Consider the following 18,562-nt stretch of genomic DNA (forward strand, 5'->3'; position numbering starts at 1 on the left):
GTATACCCTGTTCTTCTGAAGAGTTCTGGTACAGAAAAAAAAGGGAGACATAACAGCGTCACCTCAAATAATAAATCTGTAAAAAGATCCAGCAATAGTTGGACTTTTATCTACCCTGAATTAGCCACAACTTGGAGTCATTGGTTTTGTACATGATGAATTATTCACCTTCAAGCCCGGAAATGAGTCCACATAAGCAAAATCTTGATACATTGTCACCCTTATTTGACCAAATTTGGGACTCTACCATTCAGGACACATCATGTGTCCCCACTCAAGACTTGATAAAGTTGGCACAAAAATTGGTTAAGGTGCAAACTGGCAACAATGATTTGGAACAACCGGGTGAAGAAGAATCCCTTCTTTCGAATCCATTGATGGATACAAAGGTTACCGAAAAATGTAAAGGCAAAGTGAAACTTTCCAAAGCGGAGACCTGGGACATTTTGCGTCAATTATTGCAAGACAAGTCCGATTCGGAAATGGATAATTTGAAAGCGTTTCTGTCACACGAAGAAATAGCAATGCACCTGCCAGAGTCTTTACCGGATGTAAACGATGGAGATATTTCCAATGATGATTTAGATGAAGGTGCTGATTCCGATGAGACCTCATCGTTGATGGAACTTCAATATACACTGCAACTGCTGGTACCAATTCCAGCACCATTACTGCAGCCGCCTGTTTTAACCGCATCGCCGTATGATGATGTTGTTGGACTATGCTATATTGACCACTACTTGAATGGTACATTACGAAAAAACATGGCAATCGAATACAAAATTCAGCAAACATTAGGACAAGTTATTGATGAAGTTGCGCAGCTACACCTACAAGTAGATAAGTCATTTTCCCTCATAAAAGACAAGTTGGACAAACTCAAGCTAAAGAGCTCGCGAGAATCACAGAAGTTGAATATGTTGCACCATGATTCAGATTTCATGCATAGCCGAGTCACTCACATGCAAAGAGAAGTAAAAACGATTAAAGAAAACAGCAAACTAAATACCAAAGTAAAGCGTGTCGTTTCATTTAGTGATTGCTGTGAAGTTATACCCGTTTCAGATAAACTACCGCCAGTCAAAACATTAAGCGGACTGCTGTTGCGTGCTGCGCTTCATCAACAAAGAGGAGCATCCTATCATGACGCAGTTGCCCTTTCTCCCTTACAGAGTAAACGACGCGGTGTGCTCCTTCACAATGCTCCTGCTCTCAAGGCAAACACTCTGGTAGTGAAGCCTACTGCTTTTGAATTTGATTCTGATGATGATGCTCTGGAAGTATTGAACAATGACGATATGGAACCTTATAGAATTTCAAGAGAGGGATCATGGCAGCATTTGTCATCTCAATATGCACATCCGCATAGTCCTGCCAGCCCTTATTACAAAGAGCCGCAAGATTTTGCATCACCAAAGAGAGAAACATCAGTGACTCCACCCCAAACTCCTAACTCTGAAACCAATGACGATTCAGATGAACCAATCAAGATTCAATACATCTTGTTTATTCTTTTGCTTTATTTTTACAATAAGTTGCATAATTATTGCCGATCTAAACTTAGCTAAGAATTGCATTTTCTACATTACATAGCATTTTATTGAAGTCGTTATGATACACCTATTCTAACCCATGTTTATGGATCGTGAAAAATTCACATCCTCTCCAACTACACCCTCGTCTAATCTCTTTTCAATACTGAAATTTGTGCCACCCTGAGCTAACCCATTTTGTCCAAAGATGTCATGATTTTCCCCGTCATCACTATCATCACGGAAATACGGATGAACCAATGCACGTTTAGCACTTATTCTCTTGCTTGGATCGTAAATCAACATTTGTTCCAATAAGTCAATACCATTAGCATCCAAACTAGGTACAAACTCCTTCAAGTCGCGTTTCTTCCACTGAGGAAACCCAGGTTTAAAATCGGGTAAATAATTAACATCAGACCAAACAGTTTCATTTGGAGTACCCAAGATTCTAAAAATACGGAATATTTCATCAATTTCTGAATCTCCGGGAAACAAAGGTTTTCTATTACACATTTCAGCAAATATACAGCCCACTGACCACATGTCTACCCCAGTTGAATATTGTTTCCCTCCAAGTAAAATTTCTGGCGCTCTATACCATAGTGTTACAACTTCATGAGTATATGCTCTCAATGGAACCCCAAAGGCCCTAGCTAATCCGAAATCAGCTAATTTCAAATTCCCTTCCTTATCAATTAATAAATTCTGCGGTTTTAAATCTCGATGTAAAACACGATGAGCATGACAGTGCTTAATACCACGGATTAACTGGTTCATGAACCTCTTAACCATTTGTGGTTCCAACCCGGTATTTGATTGTGGTGGGATTGACTCCATATATTTCTTTAAATCTAAATCTAAAAATTCAAACACCAAGTATAATTTATGGGAATCAGAATGAATTATATCGTAAAGACGAACAATGTTGTCATTTTTCATTTCTTTCAAGAGGGAGATCTCTCTGATAGCAGTAGATGGTACTCCTTCATCTTCAGATTCAAGCCTGATTTTTTTAAGAGCTACGACTCTGTTGTTGTGCTTTGTATCAAGGGCTTTGTAAACGACACCATAGGTACCTTCTCCAACCTTTTCTTGACGTTGGTAATCTGACAACTCAACCATTATATGTGAATATATGTCAGATCTGTACCAATGCTAGGTGATGTAAGATTTCAAAAAAAAAAGAAATTATCTACCGGATGAAGTTTTCAGTTGAGCTACTTGAGTTTCAAGCTATTTGTCCTTGATCTTGTTGATCTTTGGTGTTGCCCTTAGTGGAATAGAAGAATTGAAAGGACACTGTAGAAAATCTCTTTGACGAACGAAATGTAAACACAAAAAGGGTTTTTTTCTGTCTGGCCTTGTTTCATACTACAACACGCGTCACATTTACCTTGACCTGGTGATGTCAGAAATAAATTTCCGACACATTACAAATAGTGTATTGCATCTACATAATCATAATAAATAAATTTGCAAATCTCACGACTCATTTGAAATTCCCTCTCCTGCATCACAAACTTTGATCTCTCTACCCCATTCACTATTCAAAATTTGTTTACCTGTTATTCTTCTCTCTGGTTTTGGATCCAAAATTGAATAAATGACATTTCTACAACGGGCACGCTTTAAACTCTCAATTGGTTCGTAGCCAGTAGCTTCTTTTCTCTTGACAAGGTACTCTTCAAAAAATTCATCCTTTGTGGGATCTGCCAATTTCCACAATTGACGTCCCGTTCTCATAGCCATGTAGATGACACCACATGCCCAAATATCGACACAACGAGGATCAAACAGCTCCTGAGTAAATTCTTCTGGAGCAATGTAAGGCGATGACCCACATATACCTTCGGAAAATTGCACTTCTTCTTCCCATGCCATCTTGAAACATTCTGAATTACCAAAATCGGTAATCTTTAAAACACCGTTTTGCGTTAATAGTAGGTTCTCTGGTTTCAAATCACGATGAGCAACACCCATATCATGCATGTAGTTTACCCCTCTGATTAGCTGCTTGAAAAAACAGTCGGCTTCTGCATACTCTAGTTTACCCAGAGCAATAATCAATGTGTATAAATCACCACCGGTGCAAAATTCCATCACTTCACAGTAATCACCCTTGGCATCCTTGAGTAGATCTAAAGTATCGATAATGTTCAAGTGTTTTAGTGACGATGAAATGCAAAACTCTGACGTCAATCGCCTGTTGTACTTCTTTTCATTTTCATTAGGCTTCTTCTTAAACTCCTTGACAGCATAAAGCTTTTCTTGTCCATTTGTTCCAGGAGTGGCATTACTTGAAGTAGCAGGTTCAAGTTTTTTATGTGAAATACGCACAACACCAAATGAACCACGCCCAATTACCTCTTGACATCTTCCGTACTTTTCCACAAATGATCGACAGTCAGGCCCAGCTTCTGCATTGGGTCCTTTGTCGGTGTTGTTGACATCAGCAGTACCCGGTTGATGATAAGGACTAGTATGATTTTTAACTTGTGTCACCAATCCAGCAAACAAAGTTGGTGGTTTAGGTGCATTTGAACCAGATTGCTGTTGCTGCAATTGTGAAGTGGATGACTGCATGGCTCCCACCAAATCAGGTACAGCACTCTTTGCCTCATCTCGCAACTTCTTGGCTCCCAACAAATCTTTCAACATGTTTGACAACTTTTCATGACGCTTAGCCGATCGCAAATGATGTTGATGGTTTCCATTTTCTAACATGACAAACCTTGGCAATTGCGGTGGTTGTTGAGGCTGGTGTGCCAATGAATTTAGTGACGTTGTTGAATCGTTCTTGTTTTTCGTCAATTGAGCACTTGATGAAGACGCTGCTTGCTTAATCAGCTGAGCGATCTTTCTTGACGATGAGCGAGATACATTTGGTGATGGTCTACTAGAAGGAATGGATGAAACGGACGGATGTCTTTCACTGGAAGCAGCTGGAGGCGCAGATGAAATAGTATGCTTCTTCAACTTGTTGTCCAAGGACGATATCAGCATGGGTGAAGTGGTATTTGAAACAGAACCATTCACAGGAGACTGTGATCTGGTTCTTGCCAACTTTGGTGATGAGTTATTAGACTGGTTGAGTGATGGGGGCGGTTGAGAATGTTGGGCCAAAGGTGACGATTTGTGCGGTTGTTGTGGTTGAGGTTGTTTAATCTGTCGCAATGGTGACACATCGTCATTTTCAACTTGGGATAGTATAAAATCCTCATCATTTGAAATAGGTTGTGGTGATGTAATATCAGAAGTGGCAGGCGAAATTATCGATGACGTATTAGTTTGAAGAGATGACTCCTTTACTTTCTCCACTGGTGCCTTTGGCAACTCAGTTTTAACTTCCTGTGGTTTCACTTGGGCTTCTCTTGTAGGTGAGGGCAGTTTGGGCTTACCAGAAACCGATTGCTGCAGCATTGTGGGTAAGTTTGTTTGCGATTTACCAAACAATTTACCCAATTTTGAAAGCTTTCCAGGTTTTGGGGAATCCACCATTTTTGGGTTTGAGTTTGTGTGTGTTGCTGTAGGATGGAATAGGAGGGCAGTACCCGTGATCAGTTTATAGATGTGTGTGCTTTGATAGTAGTAGTCTCTAGGAATCTATTAAAATACAGGTTTGTTTGTATTGTTGTAGTCTAACTATTTTTGGTTGTAAAAGTGTAAAAGACAGAGTAAAAAAATTTATTACCAGTTTCTCTCTTTCTCTTTTGTAATTGTTTATTAATGTTTTATTAATTTTTTTCTTTCGTTATAAAAGAAATCCCTCATAGTTAACTATACCCATGTGCGTACGTAGTTATAATAAGAGATTACTCTTTCTATATACACTAAAGCATATAAGTAAATCACAAAATAAGTCACAAGGAAAAAGAGTAAAAACCGGCTGTACACTTTTGGGATATCTCTTGGCTCCCACACAAGAACAAGTGATATATTTCCTTTCTATGAAAGTTTACATATGTAACACAATATTACACTTTCTCTTTTTTTTTTCTATTGTTTTCCCAAAATAGAAATTGCGAAAAGTGAAAAGATGAAAAGCGCATTACTAAGCCTTTTCTATGAATAGAAGGCAGATTTGAGACTGCACAAGCTCTACGGAAGAGACACCGCGTTGGTGTCGAAATGTATTATTAATCGAAAACTTTTTCTATTGAAAAAGCTTCAATAAATATTGGCTAGTAGTGAGCAAGATGACGTGTACTGGTTTTGTGTGAGATGAAGGCTATGGTATTCGTGACTCAATACAAGTTTTTGATCATTACAATTGCCTAAATTTTCCCCAGTAGTAGAGTAGACTAAAAATAGTCACCCAAGACATCCACACAGGCCTTTGATTCTGGCATAGCCATAGCACTTATAGTAGTATATTTCGGAGTATCAGTTTTGAGTCAATGCAAACCCTTTCTAGTTGACTCTGTTTTGTTAGTACTTAATTGATTCTAGACCACTTCTATTTTAAGAAATAGTGGCACAACCCCTACCATATATTGCTTGGACGAATGATTGGAAGAACACGAGATTGTACCATATTCCTTCTCGGCCCTTGGTTTGTTTCATTGGCCATTCCTTTGAATACAAACACTCAGAAATGGCTTGATTACGTCATTATACTGAAATGATCAAAGCTCAAATATTGGAACATTAGAAAGGGCTCAATTGCTGGATAAGTAGTGCAATTGATACGAACTTACAATGATGAATTTTGAGCGCAAAAAATGCCAAAATAACAGACACAGGACAATTTCTGGTGAGGGGTAAATGGGCATTGCCTTATACGATGTTGGAAGAATCTCCTTATCCGGTAAACTAAAACGAAATTATGTAGAACATTCTCATTGAAATTTGTTCTGTCAAAGGCTGCTAAATCGCGTCCCAATATGAACAATGCTATTATATGGAACTAGTAGGATAAGTACAGGAGAAGTAATTAAGCAAGCTTAGGCAGAAGAGGTGGAACTGTGGTTGGTACGTGCTTGTTGGTTATACTCTTTAATTCATTTAGCTCAAATTAAAGTCTTCAGAGGTTCATTTATCTTTATTATAAGTATGAATGAAATTCAATGCAGCAAAGAAATCTTGTTGGTGGAGAAAATATTATCGAGAGTTATCAAATTGATGACTTTGTCACTGATCTATTGAATGAGTTGAAATTAGAGAATATAACATATAAGTTTGTGATTTTTAAGTAAAACTACATTTAAAATACTGTAGCACGTAGCTTCTTGTCCACATAGAGCTAGACTCCGATTTTTGCCCTTCATAAAATATCCAGAGACGACAAAAGCAAACTACACTATAACGATAAGTATTCAGCAATTTTACCCGGTGAATATACGCTATTTCAATTGCAAAATGTTCTTTTCAACCTATATTGTAGCTATATTAGCGACAACTGTTTTTGCAGTCTTTTATACAAAAAGTTCAGCAACTTTGTTGCCTTTTCGTAGAAAGTAGAGGCAACCGATCTACAATATAGAATTTTGATTTGAACATTTTGCAACTTTTATCAATTTATTAACAATCAAAGATGCATGTTCTATATTTCAGGGTGTCAAATGACAACCTTCACGTAGGACACGTTCTAAATAAATTAAATATCAGCTTCGCAAGTTTGAAAACCCGAACATGCACCTAATGTACAACCTGAATGATGTTGTGAAAATATATGATTGATATTGAAAGGTTCTATGAACCGCTTCATTAGTTTGACTCTTTTATCTCTCTCAAAATGCAACAACATGGTATTCGTTACATTCCATCAAATGCTGAGTATTCTCTATACATTTTCAACATCGGAGGAAAATCAAGTCTTGCGTGATATTCGAATACAACACGACCAGTTAAGCTTAATTGAGGTTTTTCTTTTTCCGCCATATTCAAGTCTCTCCGACGATCTTTGTATAATGGGTATAATGTGAAATAAACTGTTTGGATATCATTAACTGCAAGGTATATTACTCCTATATTAAAGATCAGGGCACACTACCATTCAAGTATTACCTGAAAATCAATCTCTTTCGTACTGAACAAAAACAATTCAACTACGAGATTGTCTAAATATATGTTGGAAAATTCCACCAAAGATAAAATCCAGACTGAGTCCAATACCGAAGCGTTCTACGGGGAGTTTCATTGGGTAACATCCAAAATTATCAACAACAAATAAGTCTACATAAATAGTATTTTAACTGGTAGGTTTGAAGGTTGTATTGTAAAAAACAATTATAGATCAATGCTTAGGACTCTACTGTTGATGAACAGTCACAATCACAATGATATGTACTATACTATAATCGAAAATAACTTGCCTCCAAGGAAAGTACAGGCTTTTGATCTACTTGTAATGATTGCGCACAAAAGCCAATCTCAAAGATGGTTATTCATTTTGGACTAAGGCGTGATAAACTGATATTATCAGTATCAACCCTTTTTGAGTGCTAGGCTCTATTACAAGCAGATTATACTCCCGCAAACCGTACCTAATAAGTCTCTTTAGTGCAATATGGCAACTAATTAATCTTCCAAGGTAACCAAGTGACACAAAGCAAGTTTCGCGTTTGCAACTTTGTTTTGACAGAAAGTGCGGCACAAAATGCTGACCTATGGAAACTTTTTATACACCAAATATGCGGATAAAAAAAGAGCTCAGCGTTTGTGTTTCAAGAGTCATGAGCTACCCCAAGCTTTTTATATCTTGAAATGTGCTTTCGACCATGTGCATGTTATCACAAATTGAAAAAAGAGCTTTATTGTAAGGTGCATCAACAAAATTTCAATTAGTGGTAATATGCGGCTGTAAATCAGTGACAGATTTAGCTTTTAAAGTATACGAGGGTTTCGGTTTATTTAATTATATTTATGGGGTGATACTATCGAAAAACCCAAAAAGAGCTACCAGAACTAACTTGTACAAAGGAACAAAGGACCCCCTCCCCCTGGCGTGTTGTGCCTACTTCCATAAACTAATTAAGGGGAACATCTTATTCAAGTTTTGCTGATTGACCAAACTTTCTAACTACGGAATTACATTAACTTCTCATCTACAGCATGAATCTCATCTGATAGCTACACTCAACACGGGAGGTACTTAGTCAAAAACGAAATGGTTATCGGGGGAGGTCTAGCCTAAAACTTTTGCAAACGGTTTTCTTTGGCAAATTATATAGCTTCCCTCTTGAGAAGTTCGCCTACAGAATAGGAGTGACGGTTCTGTAGAATAACTTCCAGGGGTTTCTTTCTGTAAGGTGGCTGCTGGCAACACATGATCGGCCCAATCTCACTACCCTGTTATGAACCTACTGTCTCTTAGGTTGATAAACTGTGGCTACTTGAGTAACTACTCAAAAAAGTGTCGAATTTATCACAGACTTTGATTGAAATAACTTTCCCCTAAGTTGCAATGAAAACCACGTGGGCCAGGTCGAAGTGTTATCATATTGAATCCAAAGGGGGTTTGTAAAACAATAGAAAACCAAATAAACGGTTGTCAGTTAATGTCACAGGACTATATAAGTTGGCACAAGACTTTGAGTAACCAAATTGTATTTTATCGTGAAATGGCTAAGTGAAGTACCCCATGTGGTCAGTTATCAAGTACACTCAAAAAGGCTCTATTGTTTTTTTGTTTTTGCACTGTTTTGGTTTACTATTGTGTGAACGGCGCACGTTTTCTTGCAATTGTCTTTTTTTTTCCTGTCAAACGATGTCAAACTCAATGCATCTCCAAGGCATTCTGTAGTAAGAGTTTCAACGAGGAAGGAGCATGCCGACATCCAATCTGGTCCTTTTTCAAATGTGTGAGCTCATTGATAGTTAAATTGCACCGTTGTGAAATTTCTCATAAAGCAAGATTGCAATAAATTAAAGCCACGTTGATTACACAATTTGAACTTCTTTTCAACACAATTTTTTCTCGGGTAAAACCAAAGAAAATCAAAGCACAAATTTCGATCTGATTACGTATAACTAGCCCAGCTAATTTAACCGAATGAAATATCCAACTTCCAAATAACGTCGTTGAGCTTGCCAACTAGGACAATGACCAAGACATTTTTATCCACCCGTCGAGCAATGTCAACCAACCACAATGTCAATGCGAAAGCCATAATTAGTCTTTAAAGTTACTCGTAACCATTGAGTCGGTGATAAATTAGAAGTAGCAGTATGGTCCCCCTTGCAACACAAAATCATAGATCACAATAGTCCCAATTTGCTTTCCCAATTAGTTTAATTCACAATGAGAAAGCTAAAATAGACCTATTGTTCTTTCATATGCAAACCACTGTGAAATTGGCCAGCTGATAAATGTAACAACACGTTGTATATATATATATATATATACATGGTTGTACGACCGAACAAATCTGTTCTTTTGTTACAGTTGATAGACCCGGTGAATATACGCTATTTCAATTGCAAGATGTTCTTTTCAACCTATGTTGTAGCTATATTAGCGACAACTGTTTTTGCTGCTCCCTTGACGAAGAGGGACACTTCATTCAACCCGCTTGACCATGTCGATTTGTTTTACGGGACTGAAAATGGAGGTAATGTGTTTCCTGGTGCCACTCGTCCTTTTGGAATGGCCAAAATCGGTGTTGATGTGTTGGATTCCAGCTTTGGTAATGCATATTCTGGTTATGCTCCGGGTGGTGTAATTACTGGTGTTTCAATGATGCATGAAAGTGGCACTGGTGGTGCTCCAGAATACGGTGTTGTTGCTCAATTGCCTTTCACGGAGGATTTTAATTATCAAAATCAGGTCACATTGACACGAACTCAACACGATACGGCTAAAGTAGGCTATTATGCCACAAACACCAGCAGTGTTGATATTGAAATTACTGCTGGTGAAAGATTTGGAATATTGAAGTATAATTTCCACAACGTAAGCCAGTATACCTCAAAAGTATTAGTAAACGCCAGTCATCACTTAACAGCCCCAGATAGATCTTGGTGGACACAGTATTTTGTGAACGGGTCCCTTGATGCTACCGCTGAAGGCTATACCGGAGTATCGACTTTCAAAGGAGGCTGGGGAGATCAATCGCCATGGAGTATCTACTACTGCTGTAATTTCACAGAGCATGCGAATTCGGTATTATCCTTCAATAAAAACGGAATTAAAAAGGGGCAAACCTCCATTTCTTCAACAACCCAAGATGATTCTTTTGGTATGGTTTTTGATTTTGGTCAAGTGGGCGAAGTTGTGAGTCGAGTTGGTATTTCCCATATTTCAGTGAGCCAAGCTTGTTCCAATATAAATGACCAACATGATTTTCTGTCTTTGCTACAAGAAACAAAGGAAGTTTGGGATGAGGAAGTTTTCAACAGGTTTGAGTTGAGTGGGGATCAAAACACAGTTGACCAGTTTTATACCAACTTATATGGCACCCACTTGATCCCTACCAACAAGACGGGAGAAAATCCCAATCACGGGTGGAAGTCATCAGACGTCTATTATGATGATTTTTTCACCATCTGGGATTCCTTTAGATGCTTGAATCCATTGATCAATGTCGTTAATCCAACTAGAGGCTCCGAAATTGTGCAATCTTTGGTTAATATATACAACAATGAAGGGTGGACGCCAGATGGTAGATCAGCTAACCAAAATGGAAGAGTTCAAGGTGGAACAAATTCTGATATTGTTATGGGTGACGCAGCCGTCAAGGGGATAGAGAATATTGATTGGGCGGCTGCGTATTCGGCAATGAAAAACAATGCTGAAGTGCAACCGCCTTATTGGTATGATCTGTTTGCTCCCGATGCCTCCACAAAGCAAGGTAGAGGTGCACTCCCTGATTGGTTAAAATATGGGTACATTACTAGGAAGTATACCAGGTCTGTGAGTCGTACTGTGGAGTATGCTTATGACGATTTTGCATTGAGTCAAGTTGCAAAGAAATTGGGTAACCAAGAGGATTATGAGAAATATCTTGCCCGGTCTGCAAATTGGCAAAAGATTTGGAACAAAGATGCTTCTGCTGATGGATACAACTACACCGGTTTTCTTCAACCACGTAATGCTGATGGCTCATTCAATTCGACAAATTACGATCCATTTTCATGTGGTGGTTGTTATTGGGGTGATGACGAATATGAAGGTAAACCAGTTGAATATGGGTTCGCCGTGCCACATGACATTGAGTCTTTGGTATCATTGATTGGTGACAATGATACTTTTGTCCAAAGGATTAATGATTTGTATCCATTGCATGGAAAGAAGGTAGCTGATGTTGGTAATGAACCTAGTTTTTTAACTCCATTCTTGTTTAATTATGTCAATCAACAATACCGGTCAGTTGAATTGGTGAAGTACATTTTGGCAAACGATTTCAAACTGGGTAGTCAAGGGTTGCCAGGGAATTCTGATGGAGGAGCAATGCAAGCTTGGGTTATTTTTAGTTTAATGGGGTTGTATCCAGTTGCTGGTACCACCACTTACTTAATCACCACACCATCGTTGAGTAACATCAAATTAAAATTGGAAAATGGTGCCGCATTTGAGATCAGAGCCAACAACTTGTCAGAGAACAATATTTACGTGCAAAGTTTGAAAGTAAATGGTCAAGATTGGATCAAAAACTGGGTTGATCATGAAACCGTGTTTGGGGAGAATGGTGGCTCAATTGAGTTTGAATTGGGTAGTGACCCCAAAGTTTGGGAATCAGGAGATGCACCACCAAGCGTTGGCCATTACACAGTATCCGATTAGAGTTTGTTGTATAGGCAAATTTAGAGACTTAGACTAGATTGTTTCTTGTATTACTCTTTCCGAATATCCAACTCGTATCCATTGATCCAACATCGTACACAAATCAAATCCAATAGTTTCTTAATTTTGGATTGTATCGAGTAGAAATCTGTTGCAACTTCATTCCGTCGAAGCACCAACCTGTCCATCAAGTACCTGATCAACTCTGATTTAGTAATGTATATGTTTATTGGTATATTGGCTAAATCAATCTCTGATTTGAATACATAGATGAGTTGTAGAGTCACTGTGAAATCTTTGCGATTGGCGGAAACTTCCTGTGGGTCTTCAACTGGGGCATCTTCGCTATTTGAGTCATCAAGATTATCTACTTTATCTCCTGTTGTTATATCAAATTCAAGTTCACAATTATATATCCTTGACTCTGAGTACTCAGAATCCTCTTTTTCATCATCATCTCGCCTTCTTTTTCTTGTACTTGCTGATTCGCTCGATTGTGGTGGATCTTTCTTAACTAATCCTGATTCCTGCAATAGCTTAACAATTTCTTTCCCCAAATTTGTCATTGTTGCATCATTTTTGAATTCTTGTTCAGTTGCACCTAAAGACGGGCTTGGCGTGGTGAAAGTGTTTGCAGTGGATAATGAAGATGGCATAGACCAGTTCAGAGAGTTAGTTTTGCTATCAAGGAACTGTTGCTCCAACAACAACGCATCGTGATGTAGAGCCTTTGTTGAATTAGAACGCGGGGTTGTCTTTACTGATGTTGGCGATGATTGTAAAAGCAATTCTTTCAGTGCTAGCGGCAGTTGACGTAACTGGTGTGACTGATGTGACTGACTTTTCTGTAACGATGATGTAGTGGTTTTCTCCAATGGAAATGGTATATACACGTCTGTCTCCTCTTCATCTGTGAATGTGACTATTTTAGTGTAATGATCATCATTGGGGTCACTTTGAACGGCTGACTTTGTAGTTATCACTTTAACCATTACAAACGCGTGAATGTGTAAATTGATAAAAGTTTCTATCTACCGTGTGTAGCCCAACCTTAACAATGTGGTTGCAATAAGGAACTTACAACAACACTTCAAGGATGCAAAAAATTACATCAATTTAATTGGAGTTTTGTGAGCAAAAAATAATGAAATGTGACACAGAAAGAGAGACATCTGTACAGAGCATTGATGTTGCTATTGAACAGAAGTACAAGGAAGAGTAATCTACGGAGTCACTGGCTTCTAAAATACTTCTAATGGGATTCTTGAGGGCTAATGATTACAATTGGCAACCACTGGTTTTACATTGCTGGCGATATATATCGGAAACTAAACAAAGGTATACTATGACAAGTGAAATAAATACCGCAAAAAAGTCCATATTGTAGCATCTCTCGTAATACATTTATTTTGGGCCATACGAAACAATATAATGTTCTGTGATTTCCCCACACCAGAAAATGGACATTATATAATGACCGTCAGAGAGACTTGAATATGGCGGAAAAAGAAAAACCTCAATTAAGCTTAATTGGTCGTGTTGTATTCGAATATCACGCACGACTTGATTTTCCTCCGATGTTGAAAATGTATAGAGAATACTCAGCATTTGATGGAATGTAACGAATGCCGTGTTGTTGCATTTTGAGAGAGATAAAAGAGTCAAACTAATGAAGTGGTTCATGGAACCTTTCAATATCAATCATATATTTTCACACGATGATTTGTTTACTTTCTAGGTAATAGGGAATTTCTGAGAATGAATATCTTATGGCGTATAAGTCCTTGACATGGATATCCCAATTTCATTGGGAGAGGTGAGCTAACAGAATCTAAGAGTTGAGGCAAGGCGCAACGCCACCACACTGTTGTATTGCTTGAGTAGATGTGGTATTATTTATTAATAAAATTGTTAAAATATTGTAAAGTATTAAAAGAGGAACCTTTCCTGTAAACTTGTCAACTATACTCTCTACAATATCGCATTGTCCTGGAATTTTTACACAAATTTGGGTGCTTGACAAAATTTGTTTCATATAAAGTTCTTTCCAAATTGGAAAAGAACATAAATAAGAGCCTACAACTTAACAAGCACTATTTGTTGCGTTCTCAGTATTCTAAACTAAGTTTCATTTTCAAATTACAATCTCTATACCTCTATACACCTACGACTCCAGCTCATTCAACAGATCAATAACAGGTTCATCAATTTGATAACTCTTGATAAAATCGTCACCACTTACACGAGTCATATTTGTTACACTAGCTTCCTCGTTTACGTCTCCACTTTGAGCATCTTCACTTGTGTCATCACTTGCATCCGTGGTAATTTCAGCAGCACTAGTTTCACCACCACTTGCTTCTTCGACATCGGCATCGCCACTATCTTCATTCGCAACTGACTGTTCATCATGATACAGTGCGGTATTACTTTGTTCACTATCACTAGGAGTCGTAGCTGTTCTCGTACGCAATCTTTCCTGTTTAATTCTTTGTCTTAGTCCACTTCTATCGGTTTGCAATTCATGATCGGTGCTCGGAGTAGGATAGATGTACACTTCTTCACCTGATTCAACACCACCAGCAATACCACTAGCACTTCTACCGGCACCAGGATCTCCTTGATAATCAACGATTTCAGTACTATCACTTGCATTCGACTCTTCAGCAATCATTTCCATTTCATACCTTGGTTTAGTCTCTTGCTTGATTCTAGGGACATCATCACTATGTTTCATTTGCAATTCTTGACTAAGATACGCTTGTTGTTCATCGTAATCGTCATCATCGAATCTTGACAGATACGGTTGATAAAAGGGACCTTCCAGTTTCACTTTAGGATACACATCCGGCGCCGCACTTAACCAACCAGTTGATGACGTTGCCGTCAGTGGAGATGAAACGGTATCATTATGGTTAACAGCTGCAGTCTTTGATCTTCCACCCCATAATCTAAATTTTAATCGTGGTAACGTGCTCTTAGTAGGCACAAACCTCAATACTTTATTAATTTTATTTTGTAATCCAATGGTTATATTCGCTTCAGTTTCAGGACTCATTGTAAACATCCATGAAATAAATGAGAAAATCGTACCCAATATTACTCCAGCTAATAAACCAATGTAGATTGCCGTCATTATAAAATGGAAAGTAGTGGTGAAGAATAATGTAAGTTGAGCTATAAATCGTTCAATTTGTTCTTGCTTCATGCCCCGAGTCCGAAACACCATTGAGTATAGCACCAGTGATGCTCGTATAAAGTAGCTTGGTTGGTGCTTGGCTCCAGTTAGTGATGAAATCAAATGTACATGAACATTGGTGTCTAGTTCAAGAAAATAACGTGCTGGGATAATAAAAGGGATCTTGATGAATGGAGTATATATACATATTGAAAATAGGTATCCTAGCGGGTGTATTAACAAGTTTGATGTTATGATACAGATAACATGGAGTGAGTAAATAATTGGTGATGCAATAACCGTAAGTATTGAGGTGAGTGGACTCATTATGGTGGTACAGCCAGCTGCACGGGTGATCTTTGCTCCACTTTTTTTTATCCGATCTACAAAACAATCTCCAAAATCCAAATTTTCTCTTAATACTTAATACCCTAAAAACTAAAAAACTTTCTATGAAATAAAAAATACACACAATTCATAATACATCTAAGATAACATACTCAATGGGGCTGATGTGTTGTTATTGTTGTCCAAGTTGTTATTATCTCCATTACTTGCAGTGGCTGATCCAGTACTTGTACTCCCATTACGATGTTCTGGTGCTCTTGTTTGATTATGCTGTTGAGTACCAGAGGGGGTGTTGGTTGTAGTGGTACTTTCATCGACAATCGACATGACAGTATCATCATCTTGAGTCTTTGCTGCTGCTGCTGCCGCTTCTTCCAATCTCCTCTTTTCCTCCTGTTGTCTCATTTGCAATTTAGGATATTGAGATTGAATATGCTCCAAGTAGTAAGAACCAAATACACTCCAGTGGAAATTGACCAAAGTGGCAATTCTTTGAGCAATATTCTTCATTTCGGTGTTGGAAGTAGGGGCTTCAGTACTCTTTTCTTCTCCAAGAGCGATAATTTCAGCTATCAATTCCTTAAAAATTTTCATCTCCATCAAACCGTAAACTTCTGAATTTGGTTGTATGTGTTTGACTAACCAATTATGACTAAATTCAACCAAGTTCTGCGGCAATTCCTTAGTTCCATTTTGTACAACATTTTTGACTAATTGTAATGCAATTGATTGGATATTCTTCGTCCATTTGATGTTTCCATTGTCGTCTGTAACAATAGCTAGAACCTCTTGCTGGATTTTGGTGATGTTTGCTGGTGACAACAATTGCGTACTGGCCTTGGCATTAACCACTAGTTGCTTATACAACACAACACATAATTGAACACAAACTAATTGACGAACATCGGCGCGCAAAAGAACTAATCTAGTATGATCAAATGTCAATGTAGATGGGAACTCAGTGGCCATTTGACGACATGATAATAAATCAATGATAGAACTGATAACAATAGGTTTCAATGTAGCTTCATTGACTTGTAAGTTGCTGTAATCGACATCGGCTGTTTTCTTGACAAATTTCTTATAAAACCAGTTTAATGAATCATTAATGTTAATCTTTTGATGACTGATTAATGTTTGGAAATAATCACGTTCGAAATCCACTGCTGTTTCAATCAATACTGGTCTTAGTATCCTAATTTGATGATTTGCCACATCCAATTTCATTGCCTCCAAAATTTGGAAAATCATTCTCAATCCACCAACAAGAAATCCAACACTATTATATTTAGCTGCATCAATGAATTTGGCACTCATTTCCAGCACCCATTGATCCCTCATCGGTGCACAATGCAGTTTGAATACCTCACCCAACCATTTACTCATTTCAACAAAATCAAAACTTCCATGACGCAATTGTTGAACCAATAAATCGATATCCATAATTTCAGAAACTTGTTGACGATCTTTAGTAGGTAATAACGACAACAATATATCTCTCAATGTGGTAAACAAGATAGGTAAACGAGTGATTTTTATACTTTTAGGATCAATATTTGGGGCAAAAAATTGTTGACATTCTTTTTGAACTTCCATCCAATACTTGTCTATAATTGACTTTTTACGTTTACCTCTTTCACCATCTAAATTGGGTCTGAATTGTAATTGTGGGTCGAAAAGTATATCGTGTCGCAACTGTGGGTTTTTAAGAATTTCATGCAAGTCAATCTCCTTTAATGATTGAAGGTTGATAGGTGGTAAGGGTGGAACCGATGTTGTTGGTTGAGCGTTGTTCTCCTCTGTTGTTGTAATAGGATTATTAGCTTGTAAAAACACATTATTGTGCTTTTTACGATAGTGAGGAAAAAATGCTGAATTTGGATTATTGTAGTTGATGATAGGTAACGATCTGGACCTAAACTTGCGTATGAACTTAGGAGTCTTGGAAATAGTGGCCGTTGCTGGTGTGGCTGTTGACGGTTTGGGTGTGTGAGGGGTAGGGGTATTACTGGCACCAGTAGTGGCTGTTGTACTAGTAGTGTGATGACCATTTTCTAGTCTTAGACGTTTAGTCGAATCCGATGAAGAAGACGATAGTCTCTTTTGACTGGTGGGTTCTTGTTTCTTTTGTTGTTGTTGTTGTTGTTGTTGTTGTTGTTGTTGTTCTGGTGCAAACGGTGTTGACGGTGGTGAGTTGGGCATCATTGGTGCCGTTGTGTGAAAATTGTTACCAGTCGACGTTGCAGTCGCAGCTTCTGCAGCGGTTGGTATAGCACCGGATGCAGTGGATGGATTGAAACAAACTTGTCTGAATTGAGCTTGTTCTTCTGGTAATAATGAAGATGTGTTATGATGTATAGTAGAGGCTGATGTTGTCGTAAAAGGTGGCAATGCCGTAGGAGTTGCTAATGTAGATGCTGAGTTGATGCTGCCATGGTGATGTTCCTGGTGGCGGTTGTGGTGGTGCAGATACAGATGGTGATGATGATGAGATTGTTGCTGTTGTTGCTGTTGTTGCTGTTGCTGTTGTTGTGATTGTTGTCCTTGTTGCCCTTGGTGATGTTGAGCTTGTTGTTGTGGTGGTGGTTGCTGTTGTTGTTGGTTATCTTCGGAGTACATAATATGGTTTCTGCTGTTTGTTGTGCTGGCTATAGGTGACTTATGAATGTTTGTGGGGCGTTGCGGTAGTGTAGTTGTAGTTCTTGATGATAAGTAGTTTGTTGTATGAGATATATTAAAATTTTGAAATAGTGAGATATAAATTGTTGATGAAAAAAA

The 18,562-nt window shown here is 38.1% G+C and overlaps 7 protein-coding genes across 7 annotated transcripts; 2 read left to right on the plus strand and 5 right to left on the minus strand. All coding sequences in view use genetic code 12, as the record gives it.

Moving 5' to 3' along the window:
• Nucleotides 1–152: 152 nt before the first annotated feature.
• On the plus strand, nucleotides 153–1,568 carry CORT_0D05160 (hypothetical protein; the record flags this gene model as incomplete). Its single annotated transcript, XM_003869442.1, has 1 exon — nucleotides 153–1,568. The coding sequence occupies one exon, from the start codon at nucleotides 153–155 to the stop codon at nucleotides 1,566–1,568; it is 1,416 nt and encodes a 471-aa protein (XP_003869491.1).
• A 57-nt stretch (nucleotides 1,569–1,625) lies between these two features.
• Nucleotides 1,626–2,657, minus strand: CORT_0D05170 (Cdc28 cyclin-dependent protein kinase; the record flags this gene model as incomplete). The annotated part of the gene is made up of 1 exon (XM_003869443.1): nucleotides 1,626–2,657. One exon carries the CDS (start codon nucleotides 2,655–2,657, stop codon nucleotides 1,626–1,628), a length of 1,032 nt encoding a protein of 343 aa, XP_003869492.1.
• A 360-nt stretch (nucleotides 2,658–3,017) lies between these two features.
• On the minus strand, nucleotides 3,018–5,033 carry CORT_0D05190 (hypothetical protein; the record flags this gene model as incomplete). Its single annotated transcript, XM_003869444.1, has 1 exon — nucleotides 3,018–5,033. One exon carries the CDS (start codon nucleotides 5,031–5,033, stop codon nucleotides 3,018–3,020), a length of 2,016 nt encoding a protein of 671 aa, XP_003869493.1.
• A 4,849-nt stretch (nucleotides 5,034–9,882) lies between these two features.
• CORT_0D05200 (hypothetical protein) lies at nucleotides 9,883–12,258 on the plus strand (the record flags this gene model as incomplete). Its single annotated transcript, XM_003869445.1, has 1 exon — nucleotides 9,883–12,258. The coding sequence occupies one exon, from the start codon at nucleotides 9,883–9,885 to the stop codon at nucleotides 12,256–12,258; it is 2,376 nt and encodes a 791-aa protein (XP_003869494.1).
• Nucleotides 12,259–12,308: 50 nt separating this feature from the next.
• CORT_0D05210 (hypothetical protein) lies at nucleotides 12,309–13,250 on the minus strand (the record flags this gene model as incomplete). The annotated part of the gene is made up of 1 exon (XM_003869446.1): nucleotides 12,309–13,250. The coding sequence occupies one exon, from the start codon at nucleotides 13,248–13,250 to the stop codon at nucleotides 12,309–12,311; it is 942 nt and encodes a 313-aa protein (XP_003869495.1).
• A 1,172-nt stretch (nucleotides 13,251–14,422) lies between these two features.
• Nucleotides 14,423–15,763, minus strand: CORT_0D05220 (hypothetical protein; the record flags this gene model as incomplete). The annotated part of the gene is made up of 1 exon (XM_003869447.1): nucleotides 14,423–15,763. One exon carries the CDS (start codon nucleotides 15,761–15,763, stop codon nucleotides 14,423–14,425), a length of 1,341 nt encoding a protein of 446 aa, XP_003869496.1.
• Nucleotides 15,764–15,922: 159 nt separating this feature from the next.
• Nucleotides 15,923–18,403, minus strand: CORT_0D05230 (Sok1 protein kinase; the record flags this gene model as incomplete). Its single annotated transcript, XM_003869448.1, has 1 exon — nucleotides 15,923–18,403. The coding sequence occupies one exon, from the start codon at nucleotides 18,401–18,403 to the stop codon at nucleotides 15,923–15,925; it is 2,481 nt and encodes an 826-aa protein (XP_003869497.1).
• Between the last annotated feature and the right edge of the window lie 159 nt (nucleotides 18,404–18,562).

Source organism: Candida orthopsilosis, assembly GCF_000315875.1.
Source record: "Candida orthopsilosis Co 90-125, chromosome 4 draft sequence".
Taxonomy (NCBI): domain Eukaryota; kingdom Fungi; phylum Ascomycota; class Pichiomycetes; order Serinales; family Debaryomycetaceae; genus Lodderomyces; species Lodderomyces orthopsilosis.